The following is a 17734-nucleotide window of genomic DNA, read 5'->3' on the forward strand; positions in this document are numbered from 1 at the left end:
TATCACCAGTTTCTAGTGTAAAACTCAAATGATTTTAAATAACTTTACTGAAAATAACTTTACTGAGGGGTACAGCTACCATCATCAGTTTTAGAACGTTTTCATCCCCCTCAGTAAGGCTCCCTTGTGCCCATTTATAGTTGATTCTTTTTTTTTTTTTTTTACAGTTGATTCTCATTCCCATTTCCAGCCCCAAGCAACCACTAATCTACCTTTTGTCTCCATATATTTGCCTTTTCTGGACATTGCATCTCAATACAACGTGTGGTCTCTGGGTCCAGCTTCTCTTACTTAGCATAACGTTTCTGAGCTTCATCCGTGACACAGCACATGCGGGCAATTTGTTCATTGCTATGGCTGACTAGGATTCTACCATATGGCTGTACCACACTGTGTCTATCCATTCCCCAGTTGATGGGCCTTGTCCGTGGTTTCTGGACTTTGGCTACTGTGAGTAAAGCTGCTGTGAACATTCATGTGTGTGTCTTTGTGCGGACATACTGCTTTCATTTCTCTTGGGCAAATACCCAGGAGTAGAGTTGTTGGGTCACATGATAGTTTATATTCAACTCTTTTGAGAAACTGCTAATCTGTTTTCCAAAGTGACTGTGCCACTTTATACTCCCACCAGAAGTACATGAAGGCTCCTGTTTGTCCACATCCTCACCAACATTTGTTATCATCTGTCTTGTTTATTATAGCCCTTCTAGTGGGTACGTAATGGTATCTTGTGGTTTTGATTTTCATTTCCCTAAAGACTAATGATGTTGAGTATCTTTTCATGCACTTATTAGCCAATTGTATATCTTCTTTGGAGAAATGTCTATTCAAAGTGCTGGTAGTTCTTAAAGGTCTTAAAGGAGAGGAAGCGTATTTGTGGAAGTTTTCTTAATACACAGAATTAACTTCTACAAAGGCAGACATAGGATGGGAGTGTGCAAAGTACTTATAAAGGAAGAGTGTAAACAGCATAGCTTTGTTAGAATGGAGTATCTCCAAAATGTAGTGGAGGACTAGTGGGATGGGCAAAAAAATGGCCTTGAATGCCAGGTTGAGTAATGCAGTGTGAGAGGAGTGGTAGCACAAAGAGATTGGATTTTGATGCCTAAAAGAAGTACTTGGGTTAAATATGCCTGCACTAGTTTTCTTGTTTGTAGGGACATAACAGGATATATTCCTCAGTCCATTATAGGACTGTAGGAGAAGAATAGATTCCAATGACCATTTGGTTCATTTGTCTATCCAGGCAGAATTAAATATAACTCATTTCTGATACATGGATATAGTTTCTACTGGAGATCACAAATTATTCTTCAAGGAAAGATATTCTCTTCTGCTCTTGGCTAATCCATTTCAATTAAAAACAACCCTGACATTCAGAAAAGCCTTCTTATTGCTTTCTTCTTTCTTTCTTTTTCTTTTTTAAATAAATTTATTTATTTATTTGGCTGTGTTGGGTCTTCGTTGCTGCACGCAGGCTTTCTCTAGTTGCGGTGAGCGGGGGCTACTCTTTGTTGCGGTGTGCAGGCTTCTCACTGTGGTGGCTTCTCTTGTTGCGGATCATGGGCTCTAGGTGCGCGAGCTTCGGTAGTTACGGCTCGTGGGCTCAGTAGTTGTGGCTCACAGGCTCTAGAGTGCAGGCTCAGTAGTTGTAGCGCATAGGCTTAGTTGCTCTGCGGCATGTGGGATCTTCCCGGACCAGGGGTCAAACCTGTGTCCCCTGCATTGGCAGGTGGATTCTTAACCATGGTGCTACCAGGGAAGTCCCTCTTACTTCTTTCTTCACTTTTAATTACATTTTAATTTTTTACTCTAAAATATCTGATTTGAGATATAAAAATGAACAATTGAGATAGCTACTTTTCATCACATTTGGTCTTCATGATACTGCAGATTCTTGAAAACTGTTTCTCTTTTTAGCCTTTGTTCCCTAGTCTGCTTTTTCTATGCTCATGAAGAACCCATCCCTCTGCAGACGCTGTGATAAATGATGGCCATATAGACTGGAAGCCAGCCCCATCACCCAAGAACATTCACTGACACAGTGAACAAAAGGAACTGAAAGCTTCCTGTGCCAAAACTTCTTTAAAATTCTCCTGCGTTTGAATAGGGAGTTGTTGGTAAAGACCGGGCAAAATTTTCCCTGAAACTATTGATTCCCAAGGGTATGTCAAAAGGACAAGTGGAAATGATTTATATATGCCACAGGACTCAGGCTTCTGCCTCAGACCTACTTAAATGCTAGTACCGAAAGCAATCAAAAGAAGACACTTCTAAGTAAACGTCAATAACTATCTCACAGGAATGGACGTTCTCTCTTCCATTTCCCTGGGGACAACCCAGACGTACAGCTAATCTGTCATTGAGCACTTACTGTCTGTAAGAGAAGGAGAAAGAGGAGGAAGAGGAGGAGAGACCAACTGACCACAGATTAGATAGGAAATCTTAAAGTAAATTTCTTTGCCTCCTTTTTTTTTTTTTTTTTTCTTTAGGGATAGCAGCAGAGGTCTGGAGGAAACTTTTTTTTTTTTTTTTAAGTAGGCATACATAATATTACTGTTAAAATAAAACGATAGCTTTGCAGAACTGTTTTGTACCTGGATTCATACTTAGGTTTGTCATTTTCTTAGCCTGCGGATATTCCTGAAACATGCGCAGTGATTGTCTTCTTTCACATTTTGTTGGCATATATTTCCATGTTATGTTTCTTTATTTTCCTTTTCCATACAATCCTGATGTTAAGACGATGTCTGCAATTTCAACAATATCAACGTTACTGGATTAATTTCCTTCAAGTTTTTTAAAATAACAGCAAAAAGTTTATAAGCAGCTTACTACTCTAAACTTGTTCTTTATAAGTTTGTTTGGATTTACAAGTTTCTGCTCTTCATCAATGAGGAACCGTCATTAGTTAGTGTATCCTATGTGTGAATGATCCTGGGCACTTGAAGATCCCAACTTGCAGAAGCTTCTGTGTTCAGATGGAGAGACAAGTCCTAAACTGATCATGAAGTAAACCCCCATTATGCCCAAGGTAATATGCTGATGAAAGCTATATCATGAATTATAACAACATATGGGTACATATAGTGTGAAGGGCTTCCCTCCAGCAAGGGAAGCAGGCAAAATCGAGCAGAGACAAAATAATCCATTTCCCATCTTTTGCTATCCACAAAGTCCATATTTTGGTAAACTTTGTTTCAAATTTTTTGGTTGTTCTTATTTCTTAATAAGAAACAGAGACAATCCTTGCATTGAATGGAGTTGAGCTTTGAATAATTAATTTGGTGTGATTTTTTTGTGAAGGTCATATTGGTCCTCTCCTGCACTGCTGAATGTCAGGTCAGTGTCATGGGACATTGTTTGGGGAAATACTTCGCCTCAGCACATTCAGGATTCTCCTAACATAAATGCCATTTCCTGGTGTTTTCTTCCCTTGTGGTCAGGAAGTTCTTCAAGTGTCTTTAGTTTACAGAACCATTTTGTGTGCATGGGGGTAAGGGGATTAGGGAAACTAGCAATTTGGGTCAAAGCCCTAGTGACTCTATAGATGATACTGTGTTTGCACTTCACTGGGAATGCAAGAACAGCCCAAGTCATGACTTCACAGTGAAAAACAGAGGAGACGACTCTGGAAAGAGCAGGAGTGTTGTTAGAAGCGATGCTGACAGGGAGTAAGAGTTTTAAGGGTAAACTGGAGGCAGATGAGAATAAACTGCTAAGTAAAAAACATAAACATCTTGAGTAAGCTTTCTAAGTTAGAAATAGGGTTTTTTTTCTTGCTAGATTTCAGGCATATTTTCATCCCTTAATTTGACTTTCTCCTCTTTCCACATTAAATGGATGGAAAAGTGTTACCAAAAAGTCAGGGATTATAATGATGAAAAGCACATCTCAGAGCAGTGGTTCTCAAAGTGTGTTCCCTGGACCAGCAGTATTAACATCACAGGGGAATTTGTTAGGAATGCAAATTCTCAGGCCTTACTCTAGACCTACCAAGTCAGCAGTTTTGGGGCTAAGGCCACTAATTTGTGCTTTGACAAAAGTTCTCCAGGTATATCTAGTGTGTATCAACATGTGAGAACCACTGGTGTAGTGATTAAGGGTATGACCTCTGGAGCCAGATAGCTGTAGTACTTAGGGCAATTCATTTGTTTGTTTGTTTCCCATCTGTAGAATGGTAGTTGTACCAAACTCACAGTGTGGTAATGAAGAGTAGATGAGCTAAAGTGTGTAAAATCCTTAGAGCAATGCCTGGCCACTGTAAGTGCTATATAAATGATTAGGTGATGATGATAATCTCTTTATAGGTGTTATTTTCATTTTTTCCCCCCACAGGGTACATTTCACAATTTACAGCACAGCTTTTTGTTTACCAGGAGAGCTTCTCCCCTATTATCTTAGAGTTATTTTCCATGGCTCAAAGCAGCATTTCTCAGCATGTGCTCCATGGCTTATTTGCATCAAAACCACCTGTGGTGCTTATTAAAATGCAGATTCTTAACTTCCCCCCAGACCTAGAGCAGTGATCAGAATTCTCTAGTGACACTTCTTCACCCAGAAATTTCAAAACCACCACCCTTGGATAACAAAGACTATGATCTTCATTTTGCAAATGGGAACGTGAGGCACAGGGGGTAGCATAAGCTCAGGGAAATCCAGAATCTCAGTAAGACCAGGAATAAGAACTGGATTTCTGATTTTGTGTTATATTGACAGATTATGCTGCTTCTTTGTGGCTTTATTTGCTTTATCAAGAATTTGATTCGGGTTGTGCCACTTTGTTTACTGAGACCTAGCATTATTTAACCTAAAAATAACATTTACATTATAAATCTAGAACTATCAAAAATGATGAGTTCCTGAAAAATATACCTGGACCATTATCCATCACTCAGCTAAAATTGTTTCACTTGTGGCTGTATCTAATACATCACTTTTTTTTTTTTTAAGTTAAGTATTCTTAAAAATTAATTAAATTTTTTTGGCTGCGCTGGGTCTTCATTGCTGTGCCTGGGCTTTCTCTAGTTGCGGACAGTGGGGTCTACTCTTCGTTGCGGTGTGTGGGCTTCTCATTGCGGTGGCTTCTCTTGTTGCGGAGCATGGGCTCTAGGTGCACAGGCTTCAGTAGTTGTGCCTCGTGGGCTCTAGAGCGCAGGCTCAGTAGTTGTAGCGCACGGGCTTAGTTGCTCTGCAGCAGGTGGGATCTTCCTGGACCAGGGCTCGAACCCATGGGCCCTACGCTGGCAGGTGGATTCTTTTTTTTTTTTGCGGTATGCGGGCCTCTCACTGTTGTGGCCTCTTCCAATGCGGAGCACAGGATCCGGACGCGTAGGCTCAGTGGCCATGGCTCACGGGCCTAGCCACTCCGCGGCATGTGGGATCTTCCCAGACCGGGGCACGAACCTGTGTCCCCTGCATCGGCAAGCGGACTCTCAACCACTGTGCCACCAGGGAAGCCCTGGTAGGTGGATTTTTAACCACTGCACCACCAGGGAAGTCCCTAATACATCACTCTTATATTAAAGATGAAGCAAAAGGGGTCAGAGAGGTTGAGGAAACTGTCAAAAGTCACATGACTAGACATCAGCAGTGTGGAAATTAGAGCTTGGTCTCCCAACTGCCAATCCAGTGTCCTTTCGCCATATCCCACTGTCCTAATCCTTGCTGATTTAAATGATTTAAAAGAGCACTTAAATTTTAGAAACAACTTTACCTATACTGCTCACATAAAATCTGGTCTCAGCAGTTTTTTTTTAACCTCCTTTAATTTCTTTTACTTAAAGATATGCTAATATCACATCTTCCTTTTTACAGTAATGATAAATCAATAATATACTGACAACTAATAACTCAAAGCTCCACTGCATAATGCTTTTTCATCAGTGCAAATTTGACTGTTCTAAAGCAGTTATATTGACTTTTCAGGCTGTGATGAAAACGCTTTGGGTCTTTTCACACAGGGCCTACGGGTCTTGTATACACTGATCTATTACAGTCAAGCTCCCACACAGTATTAATATGCATTTAGATAACTTACCTCTTAACTTGAGGCTACACAGGGATATTTATCTCCTCTACAAATCACGCTCATGTAATTGGTGGGACAGAGGTGCTATTCATGCTAGGATCACTTGATTATCCTATAAAATGATTTTCTTTTTGTCTCAATTGTTTGTATTTTTTATATTATATATGAACTTCATCTTAATGCAGTCATCTTTTTCCATTTCTCTTTCCTGCTAAGTTTCTTTTCATCTTACCCTTAGCTAGTTCACTACTACTTACTACCTAGTTAACTACTCCTCATTTTTATATCTTAGCTCAACTGTTACCTCCTCATAGAAGTCTTCCTTTTCTTTCTCTCTCTCTATAAGAATCTCCCTGCCCCCATACCATGCACTCTTTGTAACTTTACAGCGTTTATTTCTTCATGGCACTGATCACAATATGTAATTTTAAAATTTATTTATTTGCTTTTTTATTGTTTCTCTCTCTATACACTTGACTGTGAGGTCCATGTGTCCATCATGCAGGTGTTTGCCCAAGTACTAAGCATGATGCCTGATACACAGCAGAGGCTAAATCAACATTTGTTGAATGAATATGTCTGTGAGTTGCTGTGGAATTTTGTAGTCTGCTTAGAGGGGTATGAGTATGTGTTATATCTTGGTCCCCTATAATAACCTCTTTTGGATGATCTCCTTCAGTGACAGACACTAACATAGACGTAGGGTTGTCTATCTACTCAGTTAGTTTCCTTGACTCCAGATCTATTAAATGGACAGGTCTCCTAGACCATTTGGACCATGGTACCTTATTGTGAGTAAACCTAGGTTTTCTAGATCATTCTAGACCATGATGTACTATCTTCCAGAGCTTGTATTCTATGGTAGCCTCTGGTCACAGGTGGTTATTGAGCACTTGAAATGTAGCTAGTGTGAAGTTCCATATGCTGTGAGTGTAAAATACACATTGGATTCTGAGGGTTTAGTATAAAAATGTAGAATATCTCATAATAACTGTCATACTGTTTACTTATTGAATAACATTTTGGGTCTATTGGGCTAAATAAAATATATTATTACATTTAATTTCACTTTTTTTCTTTTTACTCTTAAAATGTGCTACTGGAACATTTGAGATTATATATGTGGATCACATTTGTGACTCACATTATATTTCTATTGGGCAGTGTTGTTCTAGACCTAACTAGTTCACCTCTGTTGTTTGCCAATGTAGACTGAAGGTGATCCCCTGAAGGGAATGCCCAAATTGCAAGAGCCTCTCATAGCCTGCTCCATTCTTGTTAGCTGTGTACTAGGGGAAGAACTGGCACTCCAGGAGACTGGCTCAGGTGTCATTTCAGTACTCCCTCAGTGTCAAATCATGAGGCCCACATACAGTTTGCATCCCGAGACACAGAAACTTTAAATGTATTGCTAGTGTCCATATATCTTGCTTAAAATAATGATACGACCAGAACCCAGATCTTTCAATTATGCTAAGTCATTGAATTACTTATAGAAGGACTGACTAATAAAATTATATCTTCCTTTTAAAATGCAATACTAGAAAATTTTAAAGGATTGTTAATTAGTTATACAGGTTTTCTTAAAAAAAATCAATTAATGATGAAATTACACCAGGCTTTAGACAACTAAATAGAAAATCATATTGTATACTCTGATAAATTAAACAAACAGAAACTCCTATTATTGCCACGTGTGCTATAGTAGAGGATTAAACTGGGATGACCTTTATTTAGCAAAAGCGTATACATTGCAAAGCAAAATTTAAATAAGTCAGATATGAACATGAACTCTACTTGTAAATAAACACAAATCTAATAACCATTCTTTGCAAAGCTATAAAATCTCCCTTGGAGACCATACACTGCAGTTTGGAAAACTGGTTGCTATGTCTTATTCCAAAAGCCCTCACCACTGACACATCAGGCAGACTTCTCTTCTTAGGTAATGAGATGGATTCCTAAATAATTAGCTTCATCATCATTATCTTCTGGTTCATTCATTAGTTTAGCAAATATTTAGTGGGAACCAACTATGTGCCAGGCATCTGTGTGTTCTAGGTGCTCAAGATCCTACAGTGACCAATGCAGACAAACTTTTGCTCTTTGGAGCTTAAATTTTTGTGCTTAGGTATTTTCTCAACAGGAAGAATAAAATGAAATGATAAAGCAAATCTAAGCAGTGCTACCTTAGAATGCCACAGGTAACTTTTTTTTTTTTTTAAGTTGGGAATTGAAGTGAATTTGAGACTTTCTATCCTGTGTCTTTCTTGGGGAATTTGAAAGTGGAGGTGCATATGGAAGGTGGAGGTGCATAAAACCATACCTATCCAAAGTACTAATCAGTATTTTCAGAATGAAAATGTCAGAAGACCCTCTTAAAGCTTCAAATAAAACCATTAGACTGTGTTAAGGGATTTTCCAATCATTCTGGGGGGTCTTGGCATATTTATTCAGCTCTTCCTTCTTCTGCTGGGACATCCCAACCTATAGTTAACCAGATGTCTTAGTTCTTACATCCATTAATTCTAGGAACTCCCAGTCAGAATGGCTTCCCTTCCCGCTCAACAGACTCATTCTCATTCTCTCACAGTCCGAGTCCAGCCCCGGCACTTATTCTCTCCCTTCCACATATTCACTTGCTTACACTTCCACCGGTTCCCCTTCATCCCTTTCAAACAGAGAGGTTCCTTTAATACGGCATTTTCCCCTTAAAGTTCAGCCGGTAGATGTCTCCATTACTCCCTTATAGCTAAGACCTCGGCAAGTAGGGTTTAATCATTTCTTTAACCGACAACAAGGAAGAAGATTTGATAATTTGCCCAAAATGAGCAGATGCTCGGGAGGACACGTCTCCATCCTACGTCCCTCCCCTCCGATTTAAGCCACAAATGAAAACTACTTTCTCCCTCTTTACCAGGCAAAAGGAAAGGCTGATTTAACTAAGCATGCAAATGCCAACACCCTCCTCCTCGGTACGTCCAAGTTTCCTTCGCTCTGAGCCACCACACGTCTGCTTCTCCCTTCACTCCGCCCACCCCACCTCTCACCCCCTCAGGTTCCCGAGTCATCAGGGAACGCGAGCGGGTGAAAGGACTCAGCGAAGCTGCATCCCGCGCCACCGCCTCCTCCTGCGCCTCGGGTTCAGCACTGGACAGCTTCCGCACCAGCCCAACAAACGGCAGTCGGCTGATTGACAGAGGAGCCGGCCAAACAGGGCGCAAGACGACTTGAAGCCGCCCTACAAGGGTTTGGTTGCGGTCAAGCCGCCTCTTTAAACCGGCTTTCCTCCCGAGAGCAGGGAGAGGCAGGAGTGTGGTTTGTGGCCAAACTTAAAGACTCCAATTAACCAGCTGCCTAGCCCTCGTGGTTCCGGAAAGACAAACGCCTTAAAAGAAACCCTAGCTGCTGCGCTCGCGGTGCGGGTCTGGGCGCGCGCGCTCCGCGCCTCGGGGCGAAGCGGACGAGGAGGAGCCTGAGCCGGGAGGCGGGAACGACCTGCCACGGGCGAGACGATGGAGCAGTGTCTTTGGCGGCCGCGGCGGCGGCAGCAGCAGCAGCAGCAGCAGCAGCTCCTGAACACACCTCAATGAGAGCGGCGGTGGAAGCTGCTAAGCAGAAAGACGTAAGCAGGCCAACTATAGCTGCCGGCGGCTAGAGGGGATGTAAGCTGCTGGGCTCCAGGCTGCGAGGTGCGCAATCCCGAGCAGACCCATGGTGGAGCAGGAGCAGCCGGCGTTGCCACAGGTGATCTGATCTCCTGCGACGGTAGCTCAGTCAGCCGCGCGTATTTCAGAACATCCCTATTTTAAAGTCCTTTTGGATTGGGTGCCAGCTGAAAAGGGGGAAGACTCCTAGTAAAAGTCTTAGTGCTGATAGATTGACGACCAAAATTTAAAAAGTGACTCCCTCCGTTACCTCCTCTCCTTGCTGCGAGGCAGATGGGAGCCATGGCTAACCCCTTACTCTGCTGCCTCCTGCTCGTTCACCTGGGATTGGGAGCTGCCGGCGCCAGCCGCGACCCTCCAAGTCGGACGGATTCCTCTCGAGAGAAGACCCTGAGGGCGAAGCAGCACGCCCAGCAGCCGGCTCGAGCCTCTGCCTCGGACCCCTCGGCTCCCTGGAGCCGCTCCACCGACGGCACCATCTTGGCGCAGAAAATCGCCGAGGAGGTGCCCATGGACGTGGCCTCTTACCTCTACACCGGGGACTCCCACCAGCTGAAGCGAGCCAACTGCTCCAGCCGCTACGAGTTGGCGGGCCTGCCGGGGAAGTCGCCTGCCCTAGCCAGCTCCCATCCCTCCTTGCACGGGGCGCTGGACACGCTGACACACGCCACCAACTTCCTCAACATGATGCTGCAGAGCAATAAGTCGCGGGAGCAGAACTCGCAGGACGACCTGGAGTGGTACCGGGCACTGGTGCGGAGCCTCCTGGAGGGTGAGCCCAGCATCTCCCGGGCGGCCATCACCTTCAGCACCGAGTCGCTGTCCGCCCCAGCCCCGCAGGTCTTCCTCCAGGCCACGCGCGAGGAGAGTCGCATCCTGCTCCAGGACCTGTCCTCCTCAGCACACCACCTGGCCAACGCCACGCTGGAGACCGAGTGGTTCCACGGCCTCCGGCGCAAGTGGAGGACTCACTTGCACCGCCGCGGCTCCAATCAGGGGCCCCGGGGCCTGGGCCACAGCTGGCGGCGCAGGGACGGTCTTAGCGGGGACAAGAGCCACGTCAAGTGGTCTCCGCCTTATCTGGAGTGCGAGAACGGCAGTTACAAGCCCGGGTGGTTGGTCACTCTCTCCGCTGCTTTCTACGGGTTGCAGCCTAACCTGGTCCCGGAATTCAGGTAGGGAGGGAAAAAAGATAAAAGCAAAGCCTTCTTTCCGGGTTCATGGGTAGGTGCGCATGTGGGGAAGGAACACTGTGGCTGTGACATTTAGGCCTCCCACCTTCAAAGCAGAGCCCCAGGCTGAGGGACACCCCACGCAGGCGCAAGTGCTTAGGGACAAGAAGTGCCCCGCATTTGTCAGCTTCAGACACTCAGCAAAAGCTTTTCTCTCAAATCAGTTCCCCTGCAAGGGGCAAGGGACGGGAGCTCTTGGTAGAGCTGAGAGATGCCCTATGTTTCTCTCTAACCCTCGGGAGAGCAGGGAGGGGAGTTCTCGGTCAGGGGTGATGCACTGCACCCTGGCAAGCTCAGGGCATGCCAGCCAGGCACAGAGTGGCGAGCCAACTCACAAGAGTAGGAAAGGGAGTGGGAAGAAAAGAGTTCGTTATTTCCGCCACTTCGGGATAGGCTCTACCTACTTCTTCCTACGTGTGTAGTTTGAGGCGCCAGTCTGTTGTTAGTCAGTTACCAGAGCGCCTAATGAAAACGCTGCAATCCCCTGGGCAGTTCTGTCCCTTCAGCAGTGAGTCAGTCCCAGCAGCACAGCTGTCTCTAGGATCCATACTTTGCAGTTTGACAGGTGCGCTCCTTCTACTTGTCTCCCTCCTTCCCTCAACCCATCTCCCATTCTTTGGTCCCCTCTTTCTCCTGTTTTCTGTGTTAGGCACACCTAAGGGTTCTCTGGCCCTTCACATACACACATTTTATAAATGAACCTGGTTGAGTTATCCTAGGGAGGGAGGGATCAGTTCTCACTGAATTCACTCAGGGAGCTCAGAGAAAATTTAGTAATAGTTCTGTATTTCCTGCCTCAAGGTATAGCATTTGTGGGAAGATGAGAATTTGCAGATTAGCAGGTGGTAACTTGTGCCCTGGGACGTGCCTGATTTTTGGGGTGAGGGACTTTTAGAAGTAGCCCTGTTGAGTGAACATGAGGAACAGAAAGGAAAGAGTAGAAACTCCAAAGAAGGCCTGGGAGAAGGCCACAGATTGACTGGTATCCTCCCCAATTCCCAATGGGAAGAAGGTCTTGGGGGTTGAGGTTGCTTCTGTACTTTTTGGGAAACTGGGCAAAAGTGAGAAACGTGTGTGTTTTAATGCCCTTTTGGTACAACAAGGACAGGATGATGACCTGGTGAAAGTTACCAGGGGGAGTACTGGGTGGGCAAATGGGAGGAGTCAGAAAGCTTATTTGTCTTGGCACTGTTATTTACTGCTGAATGACCTCAAGAAAGTTGCTTAATCTCTCTGGGCCTCAACAACTTACCTATCAAGTAAGGGAGTTGAACTAGATGGTCTCTAGGGAGTTATAAAATTCTGTGGCTTTTAATGCTGGCAACACTTGAGAAGGTATAAATGAAAAGTAACCTCCTTTCTCTAATTCTGTATGACCATATTAAATGTTTTTTTGGTGTGTCTATCTCTTTAAAGGATCTTGTCTTAAACCAGCGTAACTCTTTCCTACTTTAAGGATAATCTTATTTCCTCCTGATTTCTGCAGGATCCTATTAGTAAAAGCTGAGCCCAGCTTTGAGTCTTTGCTATATTATTTGCTCAGAAAAGATCTGCAGATGCCATTCACTGCTAGAAAATTGCTTTTGGCCTTCGCATAAGCCTTTTCAGGGAGTCCCAGGGCCCAGGACTGAAAGATCAGTTGATCAATCGATCGATTGATCTATCCATTCATCCAGCTTACTAATGTATATTGATACTTTATGTTAGGCTCTGTGCTAACTGCTTTGCATGTATTATCTTGATTAATCCTCACAACAAACCTGGGTTAGGTTTTATTAGTTTCCCCGTTTTACAGAAAAGGAACCTGAAGCACAGAAAGATTAAGCTTCTTTCCTAAGATCACGCAGCAGTTAAGCAGTAGAGTCGGGATTTGAGCTCGATTCACACTTTTAACCACTATGCTAAACTATGTCTCATGAAGGTGTCTTAGGAGTGCTGCATGTATTGCAGCTGCTGCATAAAAATATATGTATTTTCAAGGGTCAGATGTGAGACTGGGGATGAGAACCATTCATTTTCGGAAGTATTTCTCATAAGGCTTAGAAAGCATAGGTCACCTACATGAACTCAGGCCTTCCGCAGGCCAAGATAAAAGGCTGAGACACCAGGGGTCATGTTGTGTAGGCTCACACGACCCTATCTAATTTTTGGACTATGTTCAGAAAATAGATTGTTTCCTCTGGCTGAGTCTCTTTAAGTGCCTTCCTAGTCATCGATGGTGTTCTTTAGCCAAGGCACGAAGCCAGGCCATTTAGTGTGTGGCTCTCTACAGAATCTGGCTCCTCCTAGCAGCACGCATGAAGAGCAGAATAAGTGCTCTCCTGTGAGTACTTTTGCCCCATGTCCCATGCTCCTCAAGTACTGTATTGAGGATTCGCACAGATGTTAATTATAGGAACTGGAAGAAATCTTAGATCAGATGGTTCTTCCTGTTTCATAAAGAAACAGATAAGAAAGGTGAAGCGACTTGTCCAAGAATCACACACTATGTCATATATATATATAAATTTCAATGGGCCTTTTCTGTCTCTTCATACTCATAAAAGGCAAATGTTTTTGATGTTGTTGATGTTTTATCACCTAAGATGTGTATTCTAAACTTTTATAACGTAAGTGAATAATATTGTACAGGTATGGTAACAGGTAAACCCCAAATGAATTTCTGAGAAACCATGACTAGGCTCTAATCATGATTTTAAATCTATTTTGAATCTATAGAGTGTTATGTGCAAAAAGCCTTATCTGTAATAAAAAAATTTGCTAATGATTTCCTCATGGAAGAGAAGAGGAGGATAAACTTTGTAGTAAGATTTTCATTTAACTTCAGTTACTATTTCAGCTAATATTTCCCCAGGTCTTACTTACAAGGTTCAAGATTTAAATTATATTTTATTTTTAGAGAATTCAAATCTGAAATATGAAATTCAAAAGTAATGTGGAAAACATGGTCAACTACCTTCTTATATTAATGCTTATCACTGTAAAACACCTCTCAGAATAAATTTTATTCCTCTGCTTCAGAATGACACAGGTTTCTTAAATTTTAAGGCCTAGTATAAGACTCACATGTGAAGAGAAGTTTATTGCTCTTTTTTTCCCCCCAAAATGGCATTAGTGCTTTACCTAAATGGCTCCTGAGTCTTGTTATAGACCTATAGTATAAACACTTAAGTTCTCATCTTCTATCCCAGCAAAAAAAAAAAAGAGAGACTAACAATTTAAGGTATACTCTAAATTATTTTTATTTATCATATTAGGTTTGTGATGTCCTTGCAGAGTTTTCTTCAAAGTTAAGTCCTTTGCTTTTGTACACTAATTTTTCTGTGTGGAACTTAAAGTACTATGGAGTTTGAGCCCATTCTAATGAAATCATAGACATATTCCTGGTGGTGGTTGGAACTGTTTAGTGCCTAGGATGAATATAAGGGTACCTAAGTGTTGGTTGAATTTAAATTCAGGTAAAGGAACCTTTGGGAATTCTTACTTGATGATCCGTAAGGGATTTTGGAATTCATTTGGTTTCTTTCCTCTTCTCATTGTACAGTGGAGGAAACTAAGACCCAGAGGGCTAAAGGAATTTGCTAGAGTGGCACAGCTCTTTTGTGGTGGGTTAGAATTAATGGGAACCAATATATATTGAGCATCTACTATGTGTCAGATGTTTTATAAATATCCCACTGCATGTAGTTCTTAGTATTCTCAGGTAGTTACAACTTCAGGAAAGTTGAGCAACTTGCCCAGGGCAACACAGCTAGTAAATTAGGGAGCGTGAATTAAATTTAGATCTATCTAGCTATGAGGCTTGTATTGTCTTTCTACTACCCTATGCTGCTATCTCTTAATTACCAATTTTGTTTTCACCTTGTTATTAAAAATGTAACATGGTATTGGCTTGAAATAATTAATATATTTGGCCAAATAAGTGACAGACACTTGTTTTTTTGGCCAATCATATAATCAAGTATGTTGTATAGAGAGAAGAGTATTAGACTTGAGTCAGAACTTTGCCCTAAGTCCCAGTTTTGTCTCTGACTGGCTGTATTACCTGTCTGAAAATCAGTTTCTGCACAATTAAAACGTGGAAAGAGACTTGGCGATATCCATATACCTTTATAACTCTTTGTTCTATGAGTTGTTAAGCGACCTATCCAACGGGCAACAAGGAGGCTTTGGAAACAGGACTGATACACATAAATGCAGTACCTTGTAGAAATGATATTGATGGGGGAGGAATGTGCAGAAGAAGAGGACACCAAATGAATGTCAGATGTGCATTTTTCCACCATAGTGTGGAAACGCCTTTTTAGAAACTTACATAATTAACATTGGTGTCACTGAGTCACTGACTCCTGAGGGGTTACTTCCCTCTCCTTCACAAACATGTGCCCACACACCTCCATCAGAGATTCTGGTATAGATCTCTGCAGATGCCAATTTACATAGTATTAGAGAAAAGACCATCTTGCTCTAGGCCAAACATATCCTGTCTCTCTTGTGGGTACTGGTAGTGGTGAAGAGGTTACCTATAGGAACACGACAGAGCTGTCTACCTGGGTAATGGAACAGAGTTTTTAGATGGACTTCTGCTGTTGAGGCTTTTGAGTCTCAATTATTTCATCTTTAAGCTGTGAATAGTAAAGTGTATCTTTGGGATTTTGTAAAGACTAAATGAAGAACTGTCATCACACAGGAAGTTCAGTAAATATTTTGTGTCACAGCGTCTGTCTTCCTAAATACTGAACACTTTTAGTTGTATTAAAGTCACATGATTTATAGTAATTTATAATTTATATAATGACTTAGTTTCATTCCTATTATTGCGAAGGCTTGTAATTACAGTGGATCATGGGGGAAATACTGGCCTTGGAGACAGGAGACATTGACCCCAGCCTGGACCACATCCTTGACTATGGTGTTCCCATGGGCAGCAGTTGCCTTTCTAATCCTGTTTCCTCATCTGTAAATTAAAGGGGGCTGGACTAGGTGACCTGTTGGGTTCCTTATAATCTAAAAGTCTATGATTATGTACATAATTAAATGTGTCACTTTAACTTGTGAAGTTTCGATGGTTATGCTGAAACCAGTTAATGTATCCTCACTTAAATGCAGATCATGTTCATATATGTTCAGTGTTTAACTTTATCATGGTCATTTACTCATAGGATATTTAGAGAAAGCCCTCTCGGTGTACACTGAATTAAGTATATATACTAAGGGAAATGAGAACTCCATTTCAAAATAAGAATAAGCATGATCTGAGTTTCTAGATCTTGAAAGATCACCTGAAATTTACTTAAAGTCAACAAGAAGCTGTTTCACAGATTTCTAAACCAAGGGCCTCAGTACACTTGTGTAATTTTCCCCAAGGTAATCAATGTTTAGGCATCCTGAAGCTCCTACTTACTGTTTAAAAACAACCTGTCTCTGACTTAACTCTGTAGTTGGTGTTAATACTTCAAAGGAGGCTATTTAGTGTGGTGTAGCAGTGGTACAGCATTATCTTGCCACCTTCTAGAACACGCATTCGGAAGCTGAAATGGGATTTCAAGACTGCTAAATAAATGACAAGAGTTTAGGCCTCCCCTCTGGGGAGAGAACTCATGCCTCACAAGACTGATTTTATGGCCTCAATTGCTGGATAAGTCAAATTTTACTTTCAACTTCATAAAAGCAGCAGTTTGTTGTTCACTGTTCAGGGTTTTAAGGCTAACTTTTTCCAAGATGCACCGTGTTTTATGATTATATTGTAATATACTGGGATGCCAAGAAGTATGCTGTTGGTGTTATTTGTACTTGATTGGTACAGAAGCATTAGGGTCTTGTTTGTTTTCTCTATTCAGCTCTGGATTGATGTTCACAGGGTTATTTAAACAGAATTACTGAAACAGTGCATTGGAATTTTGATAACTTTGGCAGCTTGATGGCCACTATGTGCAAACAGGCAGTTCAGCGGTCTTGGGGCTATGTTTCGGAGACTTTGCAGACAACAGCATCATTAGGCTCTTGCCCAGCACAGCTATGGCACATACGTACATTGGCTTGTTTTGCTGGTCTTTTAGTATTATTCGTTTTTCAAGTTTTAGCAAGAAACCTTTTCTGGTGTAATTTCTACTTTGGCTGGGCATTTACTCATCTAACAAGTCTTTCTTCCTAAAACTTGACCTATGAAAAGATTTAGGTGGATAGGCTGTTCTATAAAATACTTCTTCAGTTTAGGAAAAAATTAATGCTCTTGGCTAAAAGTCTTTCTCAGGTACCCACCCCCCCCAGCCCCATTTTCTACAATACCAAACTTAGTGTAGGAACCATGACTGACTTTCTCTTTTACACCAAAGGATATTATAGTGCCTCAAAGCAATCACAGGAGTCACCTAGTTTTATTACCTTCATTATAGGTAGAATTTATAGAAAACAGAGATTAGCTTAAATGTGATCTGACCCCAAGATCATTTTCTCCAAAAAACAGTTTCCTTCCTTTTTATTAAAGAAGGCAGTCTCTTTCTCTTTTATAGTTAACTGATACTTATAATTAATTGAAATCCAGTTAATTTTTATTCATTATAATACCTCTTGTAACTTTCCCCCATTTAGAATAAGACAAAACAGGATTAAAAAAAAATCCTGTCCAGTTAGCAAAGTACCCAGTGCACTTATAACCTAAAAGGGAACTTAGAATTACATAAGATGTTGGTTTACTTTCTTAACCTGGTTTTCTCACCACTTATGTGTTTTCCAACGTGTATGCCTTATTACATTATCGTGGAAGGATTTTTATAGAATAACAAGACACATGGCTTTTATCT

At 41.9% G+C, this 17734-nt stretch overlaps 1 protein-coding gene across 1 annotated transcript in view; it reads left to right on the forward strand.

Moving 5' to 3' along the window:
- The first annotated feature begins 9126 nt into the window (after positions 1-9126).
- The window catches only part of GPR158 (G protein-coupled receptor 158), a 324536-nt gene continuing 315928 nt past the window's right edge, over positions 9127-17734 (forward strand). Inside the window, exon 1 of the mRNA XM_067703480.1 lies at positions 9127-10874. Within this exon, the coding sequence (XP_067559581.1) occupies positions 9973-10874 (902 nt within the window). The 5' untranslated portion in view covers positions 9127-9972. The remainder of the gene's footprint in view (positions 10875-17734) is intronic.

This window comes from Pseudorca crassidens, chromosome 1 (genome assembly GCF_039906515.1).
Source record: "Pseudorca crassidens isolate mPseCra1 chromosome 1, mPseCra1.hap1, whole genome shotgun sequence".
Taxonomy (NCBI): domain Eukaryota; kingdom Metazoa; phylum Chordata; class Mammalia; order Artiodactyla; family Delphinidae; genus Pseudorca; species Pseudorca crassidens.